The sequence below is a fragment of the Diplodia seriata genome (assembly GCF_021436955.1).
Source record: "Diplodia seriata strain FDS-637 chromosome Unknown scaffold_8, whole genome shotgun sequence".
Taxonomy (NCBI): Eukaryota; Fungi; Ascomycota; class Dothideomycetes; order Botryosphaeriales; family Botryosphaeriaceae; genus Diplodia; species Diplodia seriata.
Genome location: NW_027117315.1, coordinates 1185669 through 1209260, shown reverse-complemented (window position 1 = coordinate 1209260; position 23592 = coordinate 1185669). Strand labels below are relative to the sequence as shown.

General features: G+C 57.7%; 8 protein-coding genes across 8 annotated transcripts; 5 read left to right on the top strand and 3 right to left on the bottom strand.

Moving 5' to 3' along the window:
- Window positions 1–546: 546 nt before the first annotated feature.
- Window positions 547–3585, top strand: SEC27 (Coatomer subunit beta'; the record flags this gene model as incomplete). Its single annotated transcript, XM_066779387.1, has 8 exons — window positions 547–672; window positions 723–744; window positions 797–828; window positions 879–1100; window positions 1151–1281; window positions 1332–2250; window positions 2302–2495; window positions 2526–3585. The coding sequence occupies 8 exons, from the start codon at window positions 547–549 to the stop codon at window positions 3583–3585; spliced, it is 2706 nt and encodes a 901-aa protein (XP_066630191.1).
- Window positions 3586–3961: 376 nt separating this feature from the next.
- MCD4 (Glycosyl phosphatidyl inositol anchor synthesis) lies at window positions 3962–7318 on the top strand (the record flags this gene model as incomplete). The annotated part of the gene is made up of 5 exons (XM_066779386.1): window positions 3962–4130; window positions 4232–5802; window positions 5856–6043; window positions 6105–6358; window positions 6408–7318. 5 exons carry the CDS (start codon window positions 3962–3964, stop codon window positions 7316–7318), a joined length of 3093 nt encoding a protein of 1030 aa, XP_066630190.1.
- A 379-nt stretch (window positions 7319–7697) lies between these two features.
- SLS55_007970 (uncharacterized protein) lies at window positions 7698–9086 on the bottom strand (the record flags this gene model as incomplete). Its single annotated transcript, XM_066779385.1, has 4 exons — window positions 7698–8510; window positions 8561–8684; window positions 8865–8947; window positions 9000–9086. 4 exons carry the CDS (start codon window positions 9084–9086, stop codon window positions 7698–7700), a joined length of 1107 nt encoding a protein of 368 aa, XP_066630189.1.
- Window positions 9087–10017: 931 nt separating this feature from the next.
- SLS55_007969 (uncharacterized protein) lies at window positions 10018–11032 on the top strand (the record flags this gene model as incomplete). Its single annotated transcript, XM_066779384.1, has 3 exons — window positions 10018–10271; window positions 10324–10644; window positions 10798–11032. The coding sequence occupies 3 exons, from the start codon at window positions 10018–10020 to the stop codon at window positions 11030–11032; spliced, it is 810 nt and encodes a 269-aa protein (XP_066630188.1).
- Window positions 11033–11368: 336 nt separating this feature from the next.
- CDC73 (accessory factor associated with RNA polymerase II) lies at window positions 11369–12693 on the top strand (the record flags this gene model as incomplete). The annotated part of the gene is made up of 2 exons (XM_066779383.1): window positions 11369–11974; window positions 12028–12693. 2 exons carry the CDS (start codon window positions 11369–11371, stop codon window positions 12691–12693), a joined length of 1272 nt encoding a protein of 423 aa, XP_066630187.1.
- Window positions 12694–16676: 3983 nt separating this feature from the next.
- Window positions 16677–18014, top strand: SLS55_007967 (uncharacterized protein; the record flags this gene model as incomplete). Its single annotated transcript, XM_066779382.1, has 4 exons — window positions 16677–16714; window positions 16766–16909; window positions 16962–17292; window positions 17349–18014. The coding sequence occupies 4 exons, from the start codon at window positions 16677–16679 to the stop codon at window positions 18012–18014; spliced, it is 1179 nt and encodes a 392-aa protein (XP_066630186.1).
- Window positions 18015–18614: 600 nt separating this feature from the next.
- On the bottom strand, window positions 18615–21097 carry LEU1 (3-isopropylmalate dehydratase; the record flags this gene model as incomplete). Its single annotated transcript, XM_066779381.1, has 4 exons — window positions 18615–20729; window positions 20780–20854; window positions 20913–20944; window positions 20998–21097. The coding sequence occupies 4 exons, from the start codon at window positions 21095–21097 to the stop codon at window positions 18615–18617; spliced, it is 2322 nt and encodes a 773-aa protein (XP_066630185.1).
- Window positions 21098–22190: 1093 nt separating this feature from the next.
- SLS55_007965 (uncharacterized protein) lies at window positions 22191–23139 on the bottom strand (the record flags this gene model as incomplete). Its single annotated transcript, XM_066779380.1, has 2 exons — window positions 22191–22872; window positions 23135–23139. The coding sequence occupies 2 exons, from the start codon at window positions 23137–23139 to the stop codon at window positions 22191–22193; spliced, it is 687 nt and encodes a 228-aa protein (XP_066630184.1).
- Window positions 23140–23592: the final 453 nt, after the last annotated feature.

Genomic DNA, 23592 nt, shown 5'->3' with positions numbered 1-23592 from the left:
CAATGACGCCCGGAGCAGACTCCATGGTGTCAGAGGACACGATACACGAGTAATCATGAGCCCGGAGCATCGTGCGTAAACAGGGGCCAGACGGTTGCGTAGAAAGCGGGTTCTCGACTTAGGTTGTTATGACGGGGAGAAAAGGACACGAAAGAGCAGGCGCGCGGCAACTACTTGATTGCGGCGGGCGCAACGCGCGAGCGAGCTGAAATCTTGGCGGCCGAGACCAACTCCGACGACACCCTGGAGGGCAGCCCGGCCGCAACGATCCACCTGTCCAGCGCGAGCCCGCGATTACACTTTCGACCGCCGCCCAATCTTCCGCGCTGCACCCCTTCCGATAATTCCGCAGCAGTGACACCGGGCATCACGTTGCGCAACGCAATTCTCGCTCGACTGGCTGCTCATAAGCCACGTCTCCCAATCCCGCTCCCCTTGCGTACCACAACACACCCTGAGACAACAAGATGCGGCTCGACGTGAAGGTACGAGGCCTAGGAACCGGCAGCGCGCAGCAACCCATGCTCTGGAGCTTCAACTGGCATCATGGCTGCGCGCGGCAACTGTCCCCCGCTTGCGAATGTAGCTAATCCATCCTTCGCCTTACAGAGGCAGCTCTTCGCCCGGAGCGAGCGCGTGAAGGGAATCGACTTCCACCCCACCGAGCCATGGGTACGTTACTGCCACGTCTTCCATCAAGAGCGCATCTCTAACTCGAGCAGGTTCTTACCACTCTGTACAGCGGTACGTTGTTGCGGCGCCATTGCGGAGGAGACAGCAGAGCTTACGTAGCCAGGCCATTGTCACATCTGGTCCTATGAGACGCAGGTAAGGATGCCGACTCGGTCTACTGTGTGCAAGGCTAACGGAACCCGCAGGCAATTGTCAAGACCTTCGAGCTCACCGACGTTCCCGTCCGCGCCGGTCGCTTCATCGCCCGAAAGAACTGGATAGTCTGCGGTTCCGACGACTTCCAGCTTCGTGTCTACAACTACAACACCTCCGAGAAAATCACCAGCTTCGAGGCGCATCCCGACTACATCCGTGCGATATGCGTCCACCCGACGCAGCCCTTCGTCCTGACGGCTTCCGATGACATGGTGCGTAGATTGTGTAGGTGTGGCGTGCGTCGTAGCTGACAATTGGGCAGACCATCAAGCTGTGGGACTGGGAGCGCGGCTGGAAATGTGTTCAGGTCTTTGAGGGCCATGCCCACTATGTCATGGGCCTTGCTATCAACCCCAAGGACACCAACACCTTCGCCTCGGCTTGTCTTGACAGGTACGGAATGCTGCGGATATGTCGAGAAGCATTTATTAACCGACTTGCAGGACGGTCAAAATTTGGAGCCTGGGATCTCCAACGCCTAACTTCACTCTCGAGGCTCACGAAACCAAGGGCGTCAACCATGTCGACTACTACCCTCAATCCGACAAACCTTACCTGCTGACCACGTCCGACGACAGGACCGTGAAGGTCTGGGACTACACAACCAAGGCGCAGATTGCCACTCTAGAAGGCCACACTAGCAACGTCTCATTCGCAATTTACCACCCCGAATTGCCCGTCATCATCTCCGGCTCCGAAGATGGCACGGTCAAGATCTGGCATGCAAACACCTACCGCCTCGAGCAGTCTCTCAGCTACGGCCTGGAGCGCGCATGGTGTGTGAGCTACCAGCGTGGAAAGCAAGGGGTTGCCGTGGGTTTCGACGATGGTGCTGTCGTGGTTAAGATGGGTCGCGAGGAGCCCGCTGTTAGCATGGATGCCTCTGGCAAGGTTATCTGGGCGAAGCACTCCGAGATTCTTACCGCCGTGATCAAGGGTGGCGATAAGAGCCTGAAGGATGGCGATCGTCTGACTATCCCTTCGAAGGATCTCGGCTCTACGGAGATCTACCCGCAATCGCTGATGCACTCTCCCAATGGCCGTTTCGTCGCGGTCTGCGGTGACGGTGAATACATCATTTACACCGCGCTGGCTCTGCGAAACCAAGCTTTCGGTTCGGCATTGGACTTTGCTTGGGCGTCCAAGGAGAACGACAAGGATTACGCCATTCGTGAGTCGGGCACCAGCGTAAAGATCTTCCGCAACTTCAAGGAAAAGGGCAGCGGAGGCCTGAACGTTGGGTTCCAAGCGGACGGTCTGAGTGGTGGCACTCTCCTTGGTGTCAAGGGTCAAGGCGGCATCGGCTTCTTCGATTGGGAGACTGGCCAGCTGGTCAGGAGAATCGAAGTTGAGCCCAGGAACGTAAGTCTAACACCGGAAATGCCTCGTGCGAGCAGACATTGAGAGAAACAGGTCTATTGGTCTGAAAACGGCGAGCTCGTCGCTCTTGCCTGCGATGATACCTACTACGTCCTCCGCTTCTCGAGAGAAAACTACGTTGCTGCTCTTCAGGCAGGCGAAGTCGACGAGGATGGCGTTGAGGCTGCCTTCGAGATTATTACGGACGTTAATGAGAGGCGAGTTGATTATTATTACCCGGCTATAGGGTGTGGAGACTGGGCTGACTTGCTTTGTAGCGTCCGGACCGGACAATGGGTGGGCGACTGCTTCGTCTACACCAACAGCACGAACAGGTTGAACTACCTTGTTGGTGATCAGACTTACACCATTTCTCACTTCGATACCCCCATCTACGTCCTCGGCTATCTTCCCCGTGATGGCCGCGTTTACATTTGCGACAAGGATGTCGGCGTCATGTCGTACGCACTTTCCCTCTCCGTGATTGAATACCAGACTCTTGTGTTGAGAGGAGAGCTCGTGACGGCGACGGAGATGCTCGAGGACATTCCTCAAGACCAAAAGAACAAGATTGCCCGATTCCTCGAAGGCCAAGGCTTTAAGGAGGAGGCGCTCGATGTGGCCACAGATCCTGAGCATCGTTTCGATCTCTCGCTGAGCCTTGGCAAGCTGGATGTCGCACTCGAGCTTGCCAAGGAGGTCGACGTGGAGCACAAGTGGAAGACGGTCGGCGATGCAGCACTTACCGCATGGGACCTCAGGCTTGCTGAAGAGTGTTTCACGCACGCAAAGGACCTGGGCTCCCTCCTCCTTCTCCACTCGTCGAGCTCAAATGCTGGTGGCCTCCGCAAGCTTGCTGAGCTAGCTCAGGAGTCGAGCGCACACAACATCGCCTTCTCCTGCCTGTGGCAGGTCGGCGATGTAGATGGCTGCATTGACCTGCTTACCCGGACGGGTCGCACGCCAGAAGCTGTGCTCTTTGCGCAAACTTACAAGCCCAGTCGCGCACCTGGTCTCGTCAAGGAGTGGAAGCAGGGCTTGGAAAAGGAGGGCAAGGGCAAGAGCGCACGGCTGCTGGGCCAACCCCCGAGCGCAGACGACGAGGGCGATGGCGACATGTTCCCTGAGTGGGATGAGTGGCTCAAGCTCGAGAAGGAAGGCGGCTCGGTCAAGCTGGTCGACGTCGAGGAAGAGGAGGAAGAGGCGGGCGAGGTTGCGGTGGAGAATGCAGCCGACGAGGTCGAGGTCGACAGCCCGGCAGAGGCAGCAGAGGAAGCGGAGGAAGCGGAGGAAGCGGAGGAAGCGGAGGAAGCAGAGAAAGCGGAGGAGGCTGCGTAGGGCAGGTCTAGATGATGCGGCTCACGGGGATACAAAAGGCGTTTATTCAGCACGAACGGATGAGGATGTGTATATGCAGCTAATCAGAGAGGGCCAAATTAAAGGTAGTAGTTTGGTGCCAATGAGAAAAGGCTAAGCGCCAATGGGCAACCGCGGGCCTGCTGACCGCCTCCTGATGCGTACGATCTTCCCCTTAGCGTGCCGGGGTGACGTTGGCCTTGGCGGTCTGGCTACAATTATCCATGCAGGTACACGCTCCCCGTGAAAACACCGCGCGTCGTCCCTACTGACGGCTCCTCCGCCCTCCTTTTCAGCCCAATCTCTCCCCGCAGTCTCCTGCACCCGCGGAGAGACGTGCCGCTCATTTCCCGCAGCCATGGCGAGACTCGGCCGCGCCGGCTTCTTAGCCATCGCCGTGGTATTCCACCTGGTCTACATATACTCCATCTTCGACATCTACTTCGTGAGCCCCATTGTCAGTGGCATGCGCGAGTACAGGCTCGACGCCAGAGAGCCACCGGCGAAGCGATTGGTCCTGTTCGTTGGTGAGTGTTTGCGCGCGCAGCTTTGCTCCGTCCATAGCCTGCTGGAGCTTGCTGTCCTGCAACGTATCGGGATCGGGTGTTAACTGTTGTCTGCTCTACAGGAGACGGTCTCCGCGCCGACAAAGCGTTCCAATACTTCAAGGATCCCTCGCCCGCCGACCCCAATGCCCCCGAAGCCCAGGAGCCACGCCCGCTCGCGCCCTTCCTCCGCTCGCGCGTCCTGTCGCACGGTACCTTCGGCGTCTCGCACACACGCGTGCCTACCGAGTCGCGGCCGGGACACGTCGCGCTGATTGCGGGCTTGTACGAGGACGTGTCGGCGGTAATGACGGGCTGGAAGCTGAATCCAGTCAACTTCGACAGCGTCTTCAACCGAAGCCGGCACACGTGGAGCTGGGGCAGCCCGGACATCCTACCCATGTTCGAGCAGGGTGCGGTGCCCGGCCGCGTGGACGCTGACATGTACGGTGCCGAGGCCGAGGACTTTACGACGGACGCGACGCAGCTGGATACTTGGGTGTTCGATCGGGTCAGGGCCCTTTTCCGCGACGCGAAGACGAACAAAACGCTGGCCGCGGAGCTGAAGCAGGAGAAAAACGTCTTCTTCCTGCACCTCCTTGGGCTCGACACGACGGGCCATTCGTACAGACCGTACTCCAAGGAGTACCTGCACAACATCAAGGTTGTGGACCAGGGTGTCAAGGAGATCACGGAGCTGATTGAGGACTTCTACGGGGATGGGAAGACTGCGTTCGTTTTTACCGCGGACCATGGAATGAGCGACTGGGGCAGTCATGGAGACGGCCACCCCGATAACACACGGACGCCGCTGATAGCTTGGGGTTCGGGCGTCGCGCCTCCGGTAAAGGTGTCGGAGGGAATTGCCACCGGACACGAAGACGGCTTCTCCTCCGATTGGAACTTGAATCAGATCCAGAGAAACGACGTTGCGCAAGCTGACGTCGCGACGCTCATGGCCTACCTCGTCGGCATTCCCTTCCCGGTCAATTCCGTTGGCGAACTGCCGCTGGCGTACCTCAATGCCGATGCCCCCACGAAGGCCGAAGCTCTGTTGATCAATGCGAAGGAGATCCTCGAAATGTATCATGTGAAGGAGGAACAGAAGAAGTCCACCGAGCTGCACTACAGACCCTTTTCCGCCTTCAGTGGCAGTGATGAGAACTCGGTTGCATACCGTATCGCCAGGATCAGGGAGCTGATCGACAGCGGCCATGCCGAAGATGCCATTCAGCAGTGCACCGAACTGATCAAGATAGGCCTCGAGGGAATCAGGTATCTCCAGACATATGACTGGTTGTTCCTGCGTGCTCTCGTCACGTTGGGATATTTGGGCTGGATTGCGTTTGCCATTACGACGGTCATTGATATGCATGTCCTACACGGTACGACGGAGACGTCACGCTCGACTGTTTCGATCATCGTTTTCTCGTCCATTGGCGTTGCCCTGTTTTCAATTTTGATTGCGCAGAAGTCGGCTTTGACGTACTACGGATACGCAATCTTCCCGGTCATGTTTTGGGAGGAGGTATATGCGCGCAGAGAAGCCCTGAAGAAGGGCAAGGACGTGCTATTCGAGCATGTCAAGACGCCAAAGGACAAGGTTGGTCTGGTGATCAAATTCGTGGCATCTATTGGATTGCTGGAAGCTATCGTAAGCCGAACCTCCCGATTTGTGCGCGAAATTCTCTGACGCCTGCTATATAGGTCCAAAGTTACTTCCACAGAGAAGTCTTCACCATCTGCTACCTTCTGGCTACGCTTTGGCCCGTTTTCTACGGCATGAACTTCGTTAGGCAGAACTTCCTGGTTGTTGCGACTTGGTGGCTGTCTTGTAGCATGATGAGTGTGTTCACGTTGCTGGATGCCATGAAGACTGAAGATATCAATCTTATGTGGGTGTCGCATCTATCCATCCATCCATCAGAATTACAAGTACTAATTGACCACGCATAGTCTCGTTGGCGGCGTCCTTATGTTTACTGCCGGTGCGCTGTATCTGTTCTTTGAGAAGAGCATTATCGCGCAATCAACGGCTACTAAGAAGGGCCTTGCCTCCGAAAAAGTTGACGTCTTATCTCGGACGATATTGGGAACGCAAGTCGGCCTGGTCGCTCTCGCAATGCTTGTTACCAAGTCAAGCGTCGCCTCCCTGCAGGCCAAAGAGGGCTTGCCTCTCGGCACCCAAGTTGTTGGCTGGGTCGTGCTAAGTAAGTGAGGCAGATATGCTGCAAGATAAGCTTGACTGACTTTCTGTAGTCGCATCCCTGACAGTCCCATTCCTCCACGGTCTAGCGCCGAACAACCACTACATACACCGCCTAGTGGTAGTTTTCCTGACTTTTTCGCCCATATTCGTCCTCCTGACCATCTCGTACGAGGGACTCTTCTACTTCGCCTTTTGCATGACCCTAGTTAGCTGGGTGCGCCTAGAGCATCGCGTCTCCCAACACACCACGGCAGGAGAGAGGGCCCCGACACCACCACCACCACCACAACTACAGCAACAACCTACCCCCTCCGCCACCAAGGAGCTGAACCCCCTCAAGCCCGCCCTCGGCGCTACGCAAACGCGTCTCGCCAATCTCGCAACGGGCAACTACCGCTCGTTGACGCTATCGGACGCGCGTATCGCACTCTTCTTCCTCTTCCTACTTCAATCCGCCTTCTTCAGCACGGGCAACATCGCCTCCATCTCATCCTTCTCGCTCGACGCCGTGTACCGCCTCATCCCCGTCTTCGACCCCTTCTCACAGGGCGCGCTGCTCATGTTCAAGATCTTCGTCCCCTTCGCCGCGCTCTCGGCCAACCTCGGCATCCTCAACCGCCGCCTCGGCGTCGCGCCCTCCGCCCTGTTCATGGTCGTCATGGCCGTCGGCGACGTCATGACCGTCTCGTTCTTCTGGATGGTGCGCGATGAGGGGTCTTGGCTCGACATTGGTACCAGTATTTCGCACTTTTGCATCGCCAGCGGCCTGTGCGTTTTCGTCGCCGCGCTCGAGGGCGTCAGCGAGGTCTTCGTCAGCGGCGTCGAGTTTGATGTTGCCCCCAAAGATGCGAAGCGTTTGGCGGCCGACGCAAGGGACAAGATTGTCGAGGCTGCAAACGGCGTGGCGGAGAAGGTTGGCGGCAATGGTGGTGTCGTTGAGGCGGTCAACGGTGGGACGTAACGTAGCAGCAGGTACGAGGTGATGGATGCGGAAAATAGTGGGAATTGAGGAATGGTGGGAAAGGTGGGAAGGTATATTTGTTTTCAGTTTTTATGGGTTTTCACTACTCACAGCATCGATGGAAGCATCCTATATATAAATATCATAACGGAGATGCTTCGAATCTCACGCACTGCTCCATATTTGGTATAAGAGTCAAAAATCGATCCCATGAAGCTTGCTTGATTATTTTGTCCGTTTTTATTGCTCGTCACCTCAATGACTTTCGTAGTGGAGTATCCGCAAAAGGCTCGATCGTACATGTATCTTCATACAACCATACTGCTGAGCATCTTTCCCGCGGTCTCAAGGGAAGTTTCCTATTTTGCCTTCTCACATCTTACAACTCTCTCAGCTTCTGCTCGACCTTGTCCTTGGCCTTGTGCAAGAAGCCGGAAACCTTATCTTCCATGCTGCCACCACCACCGCCGCCCTGACCGCCGCCCGAAGCTTGGGCGTGGTTGCCGGCCATAAAGTCGTCCAGGTTTCCGCACAACGGACCGACGCACTGGCCCATATCTGGGCCGTGATGAGTCCAGTTGACGCGCTGGCAGCGTCCCTTCCGATTGCCCCAGCCATCAGTGGGGTTGTCGGTGGCGTGGAAGACGGCAAGGATCTCGTTGTTGGCGATGGGGATGAAGTTGCCATGGCCGGGGCCGTAGGGGCCTGAGGCGCCATCCGGGGTAGAGATCAGCGGCTTGTCGCTCTTGTGCCACGAGCGCGGGTCAAGCGGGTCGCCGCCGGCGAAGCGGATCGTGTTCATCTTGTAGTCCTTGGTCCAGGAGCCCGCGCAGCTGTAGGCAATGCCGACCCATGAGCCGTCCGGCGAGGCGAGCCACTGCGGGCCTTCGTTGATACCAGACGGGCCGCTGCGCTCCCACGGAAAGTCTGGGTGCGAGATCTTGGTCGGCGGGCGGCCGCCGTCGGCTTCAGTGGGGCTGCGCAGGTGGACAATAAACAATTCTTGCGTCTTGTCTGAGTTGTGCTCGCCAAGCGGCCAGCCACTGTAAACAAAGTAGTTCTGACCATTGAGGTGGATGACGGTGCCGTCAATTGCCCATTGGTCCTCAGGGACGCCCCGAAGACGGCCAAGGAACTCCCAATGGCCGGTGCACGGGTCCTCGTGCCCAGGCGGGCCGCCGATGACATACATCTGCGCGGAGATTAGCTAGCTGGAGAGCCAAGAGCAGCGATCGCGCATACCCGGTGAGACTTGTTGCCCTCCTTGGGGTTCTCGCAGGCTACATAGGCATACCAGCGGCCATCGATAACGTGGATCTCGGGAGCCCAGATGCCGCCGGAGTATTCGGTGCCTGGCGGGGGCTTCCTGGTGGGCATTAGCATGGGAAAGACAGAGTGGGAGCGTGCATGAATCACGCTCAGAGCGAAGGAGACGGGAAGGAAAGCAAGGGGAGGAATCGTTGGGTGGATTCACGTGACGGAGAAGGAAGAGAGAAGAGGAAAGAGGAAAGAGGAAAGAGGAAAGAGGAAAGTGCCCACCACCTACCAGATGACATGCTTGGAGGCATTGTGGAAGCTGAGGACGTTGTCGGAGCACCAGACCTCGATGCGGTCGCCGGCGGTGAAAGTCTGGCGGATGGAGTCAGGGCCGGCGGTTGCAGCGGGACTGCCCCTCACTTACCAGGTAGAACTTGTCGTTCTTGTACGTGACAAAGGGATCGGGGGTGGCGTGGGGGGTGCAGGTGATGACGGAGTTGTTGTAAGTCATGATGCCGGTCGAGATAGAGTTTGGAGGTGGAGGAGAGGGAGGGATGGGTTGCACAAATACCAGCAGCCCCGCGTTGGTTGCAGCAGCTGTGTTGTGGTGCTAGCGCACATCAGATGGCGGTTGCGTCATAGCCTCGCCTTGAAACACGGGCGCGGTCCGGGGGCAGCTGCACAAGGGGAGTTGTTAATTTACCCCCCCCACATTTCTAGTCTACCCCCCCCAGGCCCGTATCGCCGGTGTTTTATTATTTTGCTAAGTATCACGCTTCGCTTGCAACGAAATATGTCTCTATCTAATGCCTTAGCATTATACTATATTACTATTACTTTGCACGGCTATTGCTATGGGGCTATAGATGCACGAAGGCGAAGATTCGTCTCTACTGGCGAGGCTAGAGAATGCCCGTGCCAAATGGTATATAACTCGCACGTGACCCGCGCGGGCCACGTAGATACCTACCGCCGTAGGCCACGCCGGGTCCTCGTAGGGTAGGTTCTCGTAGGGTAGATTCTCGTAGGGCGAGGCTCTTACCTATCGGCTCTAATATATATATACTAATTCTAAGCAGTAGAGGTTCGTGATGAACGAAGGTAGCGAACGCAAAGTCGTTATGATTAACAATATTCAAGAACACCGGCAATACGGGCCTGGGGGGGGTAGACTAGTAAAGTGGGGGGGGGCAAATTAACAACTCCCTGCACAAGCTGCGCCTGCAGCCAGTAGGAACGGTCCGCGGCGGGGTAGTGGCAGTGGCAGTGGCAGGGCGACGTGGCCTCGCGCTGGGGCTGTGCGAATGCGTCAGTCCCAGCTACACAGTACTTTCGTACCTGAGCAGGGGCCCGATTGAGCGCTCCCGTCCCGCTGTCTCCCACCAACCGGAAAATCTGCGCGGCCGCCGGAGCTCCAATCCTCGCTCTCTCCCGCCCTGAACATGGCTCCACGCCCCTTTCCCTTTCCCCTCGGCGTGGGTACTGACATCTGCAGCATCCACCGCGTCAAGTCTCTTCTTCAACGCTCCGGCCCCGCCGGCTCCTCTTTGCCGCGGCTGCATTCATTCCTGGCACGTGTTTTCTCCTTCCGCGAGATCTTGCTATTCGACTTGCGCTTCACCGGCGTGCTGCAGAAGCCAGGCGCCGAGCATGAGTCTGCCCTTGCTTCCAGTGCAATCCGCTACCTTGCTGGCCGGTAAGCAGCTCGTGCACCATGGCCTGGAACGGTCCGGTTGAGTGCTGTATAGATTCGCTGCCAAAGAAGCTGCCATCAAAGCCATCCATCCACGCCGAATCTTTCTGAGAGATGTGCTGGTCGCTGGTCAGGGCAGTCAGCCCTACGCCATCGTCTTCGACAAGTCGCCCGACCTGACCCATGTCCAACGCCTCTACCTAAATCAAAGCTACGGCTTCAGCTTGCCGATCCGCGCCGAGATTGATCCTCCCGCTGACCTGGCAACCCATCCTGATACAGACCCAGCTCTGGACCGGTGCGAGGGCCAGGTAGCAAAGCTGAGCATCTCTCACGACGGCGATTATGCCACTGCCGTGTGCTTGGCTGTTGTGCAGTCCGGATCTAGCCGGCTCGCCTCATAGCTCTTGCACGTCCTAAGAGATTATCGAGTGGCATTGGCAAACATCCGAATCCTCAACTCCCAGATGGAAGAGGCCACAAGGAAGTTAGTAAGGCTCTACGACCGCTACTTCTATCGACGGAATAGGCAGGGAAGAAGGGACCAGTTCAAGGTTGATGTGCTCCACAACCGTATCAAGCCGAGGGTCGCGACAATCCGAACGTACAGCGATGCGCTTCAATCGCTGCTACCCAGCACCCTTAATGAAGACTCGGCCGCCCCGAAGCACGAGCCCGACCTCATGTCTGATCCCTCTGCAGTATACAAGTCTATCATGCGGACCGGACGTGAAAAGAGAAGAATGAGGAAAGCGAGGCGCTGAGCCCAAAGGCAAGTTGCGAAAGAGAAGTGATGCGATACGGCGTGCATTCTTTGTGTGAACGTGCAACGGGGTAGACAAGCCAGCGGCTGGGGTGAACTTGGTTCATTGTCCCCCTTTGGCTGAGCTGGAGTAATCTAAGTAGTGTAAGAATTGATGTTTCTTGTCGTTCTGGGTGACGCCGGGGGGCTGGATCAGGCAGTCAGGCAACGGTGCAAGCTCGGGCCATCTCGCGCGCGTCGACCTTCACGTCGAGCTCTACGACGGCCGCATTTCCTCCACCACCTCCCGCCCGCGGCTCCACCTCTCCTCGCGCCGTCCCCACCGCATACCGCAACAATGGCCGAGAGCGACCCTCTGCTCAACCTCCGGGGCGCCATCGCTGCCAACACACCCCCAATCCCCACAAAGAACGCCGACGCATCGCATACCCAGGATGTCGAGCAGGATCTCGCAAAGGCAACTTTCCTCCAGTTCAACCACGAAGACGGTCAGCACCGCGCCATCCCGCTGAACACCCCGACGCGCTTTGTCTCCGAGGGCCAGCCCGTCGACCTGCGCAGCGTGTACTTCACCTGGCTGAAGAAAGATGCTGCCGTTCCCGAGTACATCACCTCCGTGGGGCGTTTGAACGATGAGTTGAAGCTGCCGGGCAGCGCTGGGGGCTCCGTTAAGAACCTGGTCTTCGCTGAGAAGCTCGACCTCATTACATGGCTCGAGGGTGGCTCCGACGAGAGCGAGAACATAAAGCCGCTGCCGTCCGACACTTCGGCCGCCGCAAGCTCTGCGAACATCGCCGCCGGGACGACAGGCGGTATATCGACTGTGCCCAGCGGTGCCCCGAAGCCAGGCAAATCCCAGCCCGACCCGCGGCTTCTAGAAATCTACAATGGCGAGAGGCGCATGGGAGACAGGAATAGCGTGTTGCGCGGCATCAAGCCCACTGTGGGTCTAGCAGCACTTCATGCTGCATTCAATGGTTGCTGACATCCTGCCAGGATTTCTCTCACGTGCACAAGCACGCCGCTGCTCTTCTTGGTCACGGCAAGCACTCGGGCGCACCCGCCGTACCCAATCCTCTCAACAGTGTCAGCAACCCTGCGCTCGTCTCGAACCTCAAGAAGCCCGGCCGTCGCCCTGAGCCTATCATTCTCTTGTCACCGTCCGCCTCGTCGCTCCTGCGCATGTCCAACGTCAAGTCTTTTCTTGACGGCGGTATCTACAGCCCAGCGGATTCCGCCGGTGCCGGTCCTAACCTGCTTCACCTTACTCGCACACTTCCCAGCATTGATCCCAATCGCCCGATGCGATTCATCCTCGTCGATACCCCCGATCAGTTCAAGCCAGACTATTGGCAGCGCGTGGTAGCCGTCTTCACAACCGGACAGACCTGGCAGTTCAAGTCATACAAGTGGACGCAGCCCGCAGAACTGTTCAGCCACGCTCTGGGCGTTTATGTCGGCTGGAGGGGAGAGACGGTACCTGAGACGGTGAAGGGATGGGGACGCAGCGTCATGACTGCGCAGGTTGACAAGTGGACGCCGCATCAGGGCGCAGTGGGTCGCTGGAGAGATCGCGAGGAGGTGGAGAAGATTTGGAATGCCATCGAGCTTAGCATGCGGGGCAAGGGCTGGACGAAAGACGGCCCTCCGGTAGGAAGGTAGACGGGACATGGTGTAAGGCGGCGGCGTCCGGCGTTGGTTGGGAAACGGTTTTCATGCGCCAAATGCCTCGCTCCTGGCAAACGAGGCAGAGACAAAAGATCAAAAGCGGGTTCATGGGGATTGGTTGGATAAGATGGATCGAATGCATGCGACAATGTGATTCAACATATGAAGGTGCAGCAGCACACAGGCCGCTGCATCGGCAGCTCAAAAGCGTGCGGACGTTCTCGGGCAGGGCTTCGTGAGGATGCTGAAGACAAAGCGTCTGATGAGATGTTCAACAGCCGCCTGTCTTTGTCGTGGTCACTGACAAGGATGGTTTAGCTTGAACCGTCGAACTGCTACCAACAGTCCTGGTGGACTCGCCCCCTGCATCCGGATTCATGTTTCCAAACAACGGTTGTCGCTTCCTTTGACAGGCTGGGGGTAGTCAGAAGTGCGAAGATACAACCACGGCTACCACTCACCCATGGGCTCATGATGGAAAGCGCGATTCAGTCCAGGTCGTCATGATTCAAAAAACGTCACTACTACCGCTTAAACCGCTGAAGTGTCGGCTTAAAGCCGATCTCTCATAAAAGCCAGCAATAGCAACGCATCTCCATCTCTATCATGTTCAATCGTTACACAGCAGAGACCGCCGTTCCATCTCACCCGCGTTCGTTTGGTCGTTCCCGTGGCTCTCCCGGCCACGAAGTAGGTAATGACGTGGGGAGCACATTCCTCAATGCCTGGCGCATTCCCGCCTGAGCCAAGCAGCCAGCCACACAGCAGCAGAAGCAGCAGCGAGCACGACCTTCCCACGTCGCGAGAAGAGCGCGTCGAGTTTCCTCCACCCCGACGCAGCCGATCTTTTCGCCGTTGGGCGCGCCAGAAATTCTTACACCGGTCGAGCCCTGGAACCAACGCTGGCTGGCACGACGACAGTGGCTACGACTCTTGGTCCTCGTCCTCGTCCTCTGGATGCGAAAGAGTGCTATTCGAGCACCCTACTCACGGAAAGCCCGGGCTGTGCATTCGCGACACGGACGACTACCTTACCGTCCAGAATCCCAATCCACACACGGGTGAAATGAGCCCGAGCGTGCTGAGCCTGGTCTCCGAGCGTACCGAACCTCCGCCCTGCATCCACGACCCGGCCGAAGCCTTGAGAACCACACTCGATAGGCAGCAGTCGCAGCAGAAAGAGCGCCTCCTTCGCTGGCGTCTGTTTGGGAAGGAGCTTCCGCCCACCCCACCTGAACACGACCAGCCTCCCCTTAGGCCTCCGAAAGTCACCGTTGAGGACGAAGAGCCGCCTGATGCTCTCGACAGCGCAACCCAGCCACTCCAGTCTCAGCCGCCTTTCGATCATTATGCGGCTTTTGACCCCGACCATCTGCGAATGCCTGGCGCTCTGACAATCACTCCTCCAATCAAGACGGTGACGAACGGCGGAACAGACACCATCTCTACATGGGTTACCGAAGAAAGCCGCAGGGTGTTCGAGTTGCCAGCCGGGCCTCTCACGCCAGGCAACACGCCTCCCTCTCAGGGCTTCGTCCCTGCCGGTCCCCGAATTATGCGCACGCCACCAAGGAGCCGAAGCCAAGTCCCGGCACCAGCACGAGCGCGATCGTATACCTCATATGATCCGCGAGAGGCTTTTTGTGCGCAGTCGAGAGAAAGGGTGCTCGGCCCGCGACAGCCATGGGAAAGGTCGGCCAACACGGCAATGCCGCGAAGGGTGTGCTCGATACCGCGGAAACCACTTGCGGGTGGATACATGGCCATGCCCCCGCCGCCACCTCATGGACCGGATGACATTGTTAGGCCGTCATCCTCAGCTAGGTCGCCGATTGAAGCGGACTACCCGCCTCCGCCGCCGCCGCCACCGCATAGGTACGAGGCCGGTCGACCGTATCACCAGGGAGAGTGGAACGCTTCATCCAGGCCTCTTTTGGATACGCCTCCTCATTCCTCACTTAGTGTACCGGCTGTACCTTTGGCCGCGCCCATTCCTGTGACCCCAATGCAAAATCCTCCGCCGTCAGAACCCGCACCAGCCATCCACAATCGCGCTACGCAAACTCGTGCCAGTGTCGCAGGCGCGTTCAAGCGACACCCGGTCCAGCCATCGTTCGAGACTCCCTCAGTACGGGCGCAGACGCGACTGAACGGTACCGGGGTGCAGCGACTGGTATTCACAACAGGGAAACCACGCCAAATGGGTAGCAACCAGGGCCCAACAGCTACAGCTACAGCTGGCACCCAAACCCCAGCTCCAAGCGGTACCGCGGACAAAGCGCAGCGCATCCCGACTCCAACCCGGAGCCCTCCTCGGCCACAAGCAGCAGAATCTGCGACGGAGAAGATGAAGAGGTCCACGCTGACAGCAACAACACCATCACCAGCGAAGCAGCCGATCCCCACTGCCACCAAATCACCACGCAAGAAGCTCACCAAGCCATTTCCGACTTCAAAAGCTAGCGCCGCGAAAGCTCCGACTGCGGAGAAGAGTATTCCACAAGCCACACCTGCACCTGTTCTCAAGCCATCGCCAGTACGTGTCCGCGCGCCTCCAGCAGCTCCCATGGTCACCATCAAAGCAGCCACCAGCACTGCCGCTGCGAGAAAGACAAGCACAGCCCCGGCCGCCGTCAATGACGCCTCCTTCGCCGCTCAGCGCGCCGCCGCGCTGGCCGCACTGCGCGAGCAGCATGCATACCATTGTGGCGTAAGCAAGCACACAACGGCCAAAATTACTCAGACGGCGGCTAAAACGGCGACAGGACTGGTGGAATCGGAAGAGAGGGTGGAACTGGCCTCTCCGAAGGAGAAGGATGCGCCTCTGATTGCAGTACGGGTGTCGAGACAGACCGCGGTGAGACTGGTGCAAGCGTTGGCGTTGATATGGGCGGTCGTCGCGGGGTGGCACATGCTGAGCGTGGTGTGGAAGGGGTTGGTGGTGGTGCTGTGGCCGGTTTGGTGGATGTTCAGGGCGATTGCGATGGTGGGCGGGTGTGTGAGGGGCGGTGGTTGGGCCGGCTGATGAGCTTGATGATGGACGGTTAATGGTCAAATTCATAGGAGGGTGAGTGCCGGGGTTGGGAGTACTTCCTCTTTGGGCCGTCTTGGCAGCAGCGATAGAACGAACCACCTTTTGCAGACGTCACGCTATGTCAGCGACAAAGACGGGCCGTCTCTCGTCGAGTGCTGCTGTTCGTTGCCTCTAACGGAAATAGCAAGCATTGCCATTATGCACCTATTTCCTCTTCCTTATACTCGGTGGCCGGATGATCATTCGATGCCTAGAGCTTGAGATGCTGCTAACGGGATGAGGAAGGAGAGTGATGCTCGCCCAAATCCACACAGCTCGTACCCGACGACTCTTGCGCCCACCCGGTTCTCGACAGCTGTTGATGACCATATGTTGTATGTGCTCAGAAGACGGCGAGAATCGACAGCAGGATCGCATTTGCTGCTTAAGCTTTTGCCAAGACCCTTCAAGCCTTGAATGGTAAACATGGTGTTCCTTCTGACTCACTAGTCTAGTGCGCGGACGGGGTCGCCCAGTCCGTAGCCGCACAACTGCACCATGTATTAGGAATTCCTCTCCGATGCGACTCTTGATTAGAAATCGAGCTTCTCCATTGAGTGCTTTGGCCCAGCGCAGCAGACGGACAAAGAGACAAGACGTGATTTGGAGGCAGGGTGCTAAGTTGTGCCAAAAGCGGAAGGCGGGCCGGCTGCGCTAGTCAGCACAACATCCAGCCCGGGATGCTTCCCCTCATTCCAAAACCCACCCGTTTTCCAATGTCGAGTGACACAACACGAGAGCTGTGCGTGACGCAAACTTGTGAAAGGTAACCTCAACCATGTCCTTGGCCATACATAAGCCTGCCGTCGCCCTCGCTTCCCTTCGTGAAGTGTTGCACGCTCTCCGTTGGTTTCGCCGGCTGCCCAGAAGCAGAGACAACCGCATTCGCCACCCAAAGACAAACATGGCACCCACCGGGTCTGATAAGTGTCTCAGATTGAGGTAGGCCGTGGCATGGACCTGCTGGCATTTTGATCCTAACTGCCTCCTCAGTCTCGACACCCACGACATCGTCTTCCGTCGCAAGCATCGCGATGGCCAGAAGCTGCTTGTCCATGGCGAAGTCGTCTTCTGCACCCAAACCCCAGCCGCCATCAAGTCTGTCAAGGTGGCATTGCATGGGGTTCGTAAAGTGCAGTAAGAACCACGCTTCCCGGATCGGCAAAAAATGCTGACCGCAGCGCCACAGCTGGTTGACGAACACCCTCCAACCCCAGACCGTGAGGCAGAAAGACATCATCTTCTCCCAAGATCGCCTCCTTTACGGCCTTGCCAAGGGCACCGGCAAAGCCAACAAGGCGGCGCCCGGCCTCTACACCTGGCCCTTTACTTTCACCCTCCCCTCCTCGCTCCCGGAGTCCATACCCTGGCTTCCGCTCGACACGTACATCCGCTACTCCATCTGCGCCGAAATCAGCATCGGCAGCGGTGTGTTTACCAAGACGCTCCGCACCAGCGAGCCCCTGCGTCTCATCAAATCCCCCTCTTTCTTCATCGACGAGCTCGAGTTCGCCCCGGATGTAAGCTGTTGCCCTATTTCTGTACGCGCCCCTGAACTCACACATTGCTCTCCCAGATTACCCAGCAGACCGTACATATCGCTCTCCCCAACAGTCAGCTCGACGCCACCGTCACCCTCCCTCAACCCTACCAGCCCACCGACAACGGCGGCGGCGTCCTTGAAACCACCTTCGCGCTGACGCCTCTTCTCCGCGACTCTGCTACTACTCCCGATGCCACCACCAAAACACCCTCGTCAAATCCCCACCGGTCCATTACTCTCAGCCTCGAACTGCTCCAAAACGTCCACCTCGTCACGACCGACAAGCGCGGCGAGCCCCACCGCGGGACCAAGTGCATACGGTCCGTGGCCGAGGTGAGCAGGTCGGTGGCGGAGAGCCGGCTGATGACGACTACTGCAACGAAGGCGACGGCGGCGGCGTGTGATGGGATCGAGCAGCCGAGAAGCAATCTCGATGGAAAAGACGGCTATGGTAGCGGCAGCAACGGTCACAGTAATACGACGTCGACGTCGACGCCGACACCGCCAACGACTTGCTTCGACTTGACCTTGCCGCTGCCCATGGCGCCGTACGCCCTGGTACAGAGCGTGCACGACGGCGAGAAGATCCGGGTGCGGTATACGCTGCGGGCGAAGGTGAGCGTAGAGGACGATCAGGGGGCGAAAGGTACGAGAGAGGTAAGTGGATCTATTCCCGAAGAACAAGGGCCCCAGGGCTGACGGCGGTGCGCGAGTAGGAGGACAGTGCGAATCTATTCCCGAAACTGTTCGTGCCAGTTTGCGAGCGGCAGGACAGCGTCGTCTCCAGCACTAGCAGCGCTTGCGAGACCGACATCGTCGATGAGTGCGGCGTCGTCACGAGCTTGCCGAGCTATGGCGAGCACCTGTTCGACACCTATTACTGTTGGGATGCGCGTGGTTTGACGGCAGATGACATACCGCAACAGAGAGATCGGATGGGGACTGTAGCGTGTTTTGGCACTTAGTAGCCCGCCTTCCCAACCGACACACGTAATGTATGCCGTCGTTGGCCCTTTCACCTTCTGCAAATCCCGTAGCGAGCTTGCGTCATCAAAATATCTCTTTGTAATTTCTTCGCTTCCTCGCATTTCGCCAAGTACTATATCATGTAATATCCATATGATGAGAGTAATTGCCGCTGATGGTAACTTGAAGCTGCAATTGGCAGAAAGATGGCCCATTAAATAACCGACGAGACAATGCTTTTTTGAGCCCGCCATATTCCGCAGTCGTTGATCGATCGTAAAACGCCCGTGTTGTTCCGCCGCCGTTCCGATACGCCGTTCCTCCTGGACAAGTTTACCACTCCAAAGGCTCCTTCACCACGTCACCCCTGTTTGTCTTGGGGACAGGCGCGGCCTCGATCTTGACCGGGCCGGTGCGGTGTTTCGAGAGGTAGCCCTGACCATCCAACCACGGCCACTCGCGCGTCCTCTTCTCCTCGAACTTGTTGATCTGGTCCTGCTTCTGCATGGTAAGGCCGATATCATCGAGACCGTTCACAAGGCAGTGTTTCCTAAACTCCTCGACCTCGAACTCGGCGAGAACATTGCCATCCGCATCCTTGATGACTTGGGCGGGAAGGTCGACCTCGATCTCCTTGCCGGCCTCGGCCTCGGCCGCGATCTTCTCAAGGGTAGCCTGGTCGGAAATGCGGATAGGAAGCATGCCATTCTTGAAAGAGTTGTTGAAGAAGATGTCGCCAAAGCTAGGAGCGATGATGGAGAGGATGCCGAAGTCGAGGAGAGACCAGGGAGCGTGCTCACGCGAGGATCCGCAGCCGAAGTTGGGGCCCGTGCAGACGAGGATCTTGGAATTCCTGTAAGGCTCCTTGTTGAGCACGAAGTCGGGATTCTCAGCACCGGTGGCGGGGTCGAATCTCCAGGCGTTGAAGAGGGCAGAGCCCAGGCCAGAGCGCTTGATAGTCTTGAGGAACTGCTTGGGGATGATTGCATCGGTATCGATGTTTGCTACGTCCATTGGTGCAGCGTAACCCTTGAGCTGCGTGAACTTGGGCATGCCACCAGTGCTGGAAGGAGCACCTGTCTCTGCCGAGTTACCCTGGGAGTCTACCGGGTCGTCAAGAATCTTGTCGAGGTCGGCATCGCTCTCGATATCGCTAACGTTGGCCTCGAGCTCTAGCTTCGGCGACCCCTTGTCGACAGATGCAGAGGGAGGGGCAACTTTCCTAACATCGGAGAGCCTGCCAGTGATGGCAGCAGAGGCAGCCATGGCCGGGGACATCAGGTGCGTCCGGCCACCGGCACCCTGGCGGCCCTCGAAGTTGCGGTTCGAGGTACTGGCGCAGCGCTCACCAGGGGAAAGGATATCAGGGTTCATGCCTAGGCACATGGAGCACCCGGCCTCTCTGAATTCGAAACCGGCATCCAGGAACACCTTGTCGAGACCCTCGGCCTCAGCTTGCTTCTTCACTAGACCAGAGCCAGGAACAATCATGGCACGCTTGATGTTAGAAGCGATCTTGTTGCCCTTTACAATCTTGGCCGCCTCGCGCAAATCCTCGATACGAGCATTCGTGCAAGAACCGATGAAGACCTTGTCGACCGGAATCTCCTGCATTGGGACGCCGGCGGTAAGGCCCATGTACTGAAGAGCGCGGGCGCATGCCTTCTTCTTGATCTCATCCTGGAAGTCTTCAGGGCTGGGAACAACGCCGGTGATGGGAACGACATCCTGAGGCGAAGTTCCCCAAGAAACGGTGGGAGCAATATCCTTGGCGTTGACGTAGATCTCCTCGTCGAAGTTGGCGCCCTCGTCGGTCTTCAGGGTCGACCAGTAGGCAATGGCCTTCTTCCACTCGGTGCTGTCGACCTTGGGGGCAAGAGGCCTGCCCTTGAGATATTCGAAAGTAATCTGGTCAGGCGCAATCATGCCCGCACGTGCACCAGCCTCGATAGACATGTTGCAAATGGACATGCGAGCCTCCATACTCAGCTTCCTGATTGCAGAGCCGCAGAACTCGATGACGGATCCGGTACCACCAGCGGTGCCGATGATGCCGATGACGTGGAGAACGATGTCCTTGCTGGTGACACCGGGGGCCAGCTCGCCGTCGACCTCCACCTTCATGTTCTTACTCCTCTTCGAAATCAGGGTTTGCGTGGCGAGAACGTGCTCAACCTCGGAGGTACCGATGCCGAAGGCCAAGGCACCGAAAGCGCCGTGGGTGGACGTGTGCGAATCACCGCAAACGACAGTGGTGGCGGGAAGAGTGAAACCTTGCTCAGGGCCGATGATGTGGACGATTCCCTGCCTCTTGTCGCCCATACCAAAGTAAGTGAGGCCGAATGCCTTGACGTTTTCCTCGAGAGTGGCACATTGCGTTCTCGAGTCGTCCTCCTCGATGAAGGTGTTCACGTCCTTGAAGTTTTTCCTCGACGAGGTGGGGATGTTCTGGCAGCGTGTCAGCGAGTGATAGCATCGCGTAGAGGCAGGAGACTTACGTGGTCAGTGGTGACAAGGGTGCAGTCAGGTCTCCGGACCTTCCTGCTGGCGTTGCGGAGCCCCTCGAAAGCTTGCTGTGGCGATCATTAGCTCGACGTCATAGGCAGCGCAACGTTCGGCTGCGACACTTACCGGCGAAGTGACCTCGTGCACCAAATGTCTGTCTGTGCAGGATGTCAGCGATGCATGCGATGAGAGAGGCGCCAGTCATGCGCACCAATGTACAGGAGAACGGTGCCATCCTCCTTCTCCTCGACGATGTGGTCCTCGAAGACCTTGTCGTACAGGGTCCGCGGGCCTCTAACTGCGCCGGGCATTTTGAAGTGGGTAATGGGTATCTAGGAAAGAGGAGAGAGGGAAGAGAAGGAGCTGGGAGGAATGACAGTGCTGAGACAGGAAGCAGCGGTTGCCGCCCGCTAGAAATATTGGCGTGTCGACGAGCTGGCCGGCCGGTATCGGAGTGTGGGGAAGATTTTGGGATAAGCGGCAATCTCGCCACTTGTCATTGGCCGAGGATGACGACCCGCCCTGCGCGGGGCTCCACTGCCACTGCGCCCTGGTCGCCCACCACTCTTGACTCTTGACCTATGCCGCCTCACGCCCTCACCGGCCCCGGACCGCTCTCCATCGCCGGCCAAGCGCTACACATGCGCCGAGGCGTGAGGGGTTATGCCCACGCGCTTTAGCTCTGCGCTGGGCGACTCCGACCCCCGGCCTCCGAAGGATCCCAGCCAATTGCAACGCCTGCATTTCTACCTTGATGCTACAAACTGCGATGACCTGCACCACCGAAACGCTGCTAGTGAACTGATGCCTAGGCACGCACTCCTTGCGCGGTCGGAGAGCCGTGTCCATCCGACCTAAGGATCCTTGCGCTGCTCCAAGCGTGATATGACTGTGCCCCGCGCTTACGACGAGCGGAATCGGCGACCGTGTCCCTCACTTGGGACTCACGACGGTGCTGCGGTTTTTTTTTTGGCTGCAGGCAATGGGCTGCGCCGCTTCTCGAGCTCAGACGTTCCTCATGCTTCTAAGAGTGCTAGAACTCCTTATCCTCATGATTGAAATACAGAGCTGGGCAGGCTTAGAAGAAGAGCACCACCCCACTGACCACCAAATTCGGAAGGAGGGGCAGTATGAGATCATTCAGTCGGCGCATGCTGGCCAAAATCTCCGACGCAACACAAAGCATCAGGGCAATGTGGATCCACCCTGCCGCGCTGCCCCTTGTGAGATTCGGATCTGGCCCGATGTCTCGCCAGTCAGCCGAAAGAGCCAAATACAACAGCCCTCTGCCCAGGCCGGTTTTCCTGGTCCAACAGCGAATTTTCAAACGTAAGCAGCAGATGCGATGTTCGGACAAGGAGCTCTGTGAAATTTCGCATTAGCAATCGCCCCGAAGAATCACCGTTACAAGTGGAAAGTGTCGTGCGACTTCGGAGTCTGCAAGCATCCCTTACCTTCGTACTCGATATCGTAACTGACGGCCATCTCCTCATCCGCGCGAATGAGTATAGGCGTGTCTCGTCTGAGCCTGCGCTCTCTCACGCGAAATTTCAATCCTACGTTCTTTGAGGGGCCCACCCAAAGAAGCCGCTTGCCTTCAGCTATGTCTTCATCGGGTTGTGTCTCTTTGCCCGTTCCGGACGTGCTCTCGCCCGACGAGGCTTGTAGGTTGGGTATTTGACCGGCTGCTGGCAGTGCCACCTCCTGCAACCAGTCTCGGAATACCCTTAAAACACTATCCTCGACTTCCACAAAGCTCCGGAATAAGCCATGGTGTGGGCCAAGTTTGATCAAGTTGATCACGGCACACAGCTGCGTGAAACGCTCCTCGCTGTCTAGAGAAAGCATCTGCCGGACGAGCTCATCATCTTTGTAGCCACCACCTGTGTATCGGGGCCCAGAGCTCGACGGATGCGTCCGTGAGCCAGGGATATCACCAGGCCGTGTCCGCGCAGAGCGTGCCTCAGGGCCCTTCCGATATGGTCGGAACCGCGAATATCGGTTGCGCAAATATCCAAGTCGCCCGACCAGGTCCTCCTCCTCAAAGTCAGGGTCAGGGACGTCGAGTCCATTTGTACCCAGGTATCTGCAATACAAAGGTGGTTCTGTGAGCTTGGCGCTGGGGTGGTAGCACTCGAGTAGGAGCGTGTGATCTCGCTCATGAAGGTTGGCGGCAGCTATCAGACGATTGTGAACGATTCGGAGGATGACGGCATAGAATCGATGAGCCACAGTAGTCAGCGGCAGCAAATCAGGCGTTGGCAGTGAATTGAGGATGTGGATGAGGAGCTGCCATGAAGCTTGCCAATTAGTTTCGGTTATCCAGGGCAGAAAGTGATGCAGCATACCTCATTCGGCAATGAGAGAAGCCCTTTGGCTTCGGACAGACGAGCCATGCCTGTGTACAATCCAGTGACGTCGGGGATGTACGGACGAGGGGGGCCTTTCGACTGCATGGATGGCGTCGATAAAGGGCAGATGACGTTGATCGGGGGCGATAAGCAAAGCCCTCGGTCTAAGCTTGTTGTGGTAATGGATTTTCACCGCGTCGCCCTTTCCTCGCAACGCGACTCCCAGACGCGTCTTTCGTAGCCACGTGAGACCTGAGGCCAATCTCACTCAACATCCGTACAGATTGACCTTGCCTGCCGAGGACCAGGGAACATGCAACGGTTCATCATCACGAAAGAAGGTCGCACGGCAAGCCCGGCGCCTGAACGCTCGCACACACCCGAAAAGCCCTCTGAGGCGGAGCGCCGTCGTCTGGCAGCCGAAGCCAGAGTGGATGTCCCTGACACTAACTTCC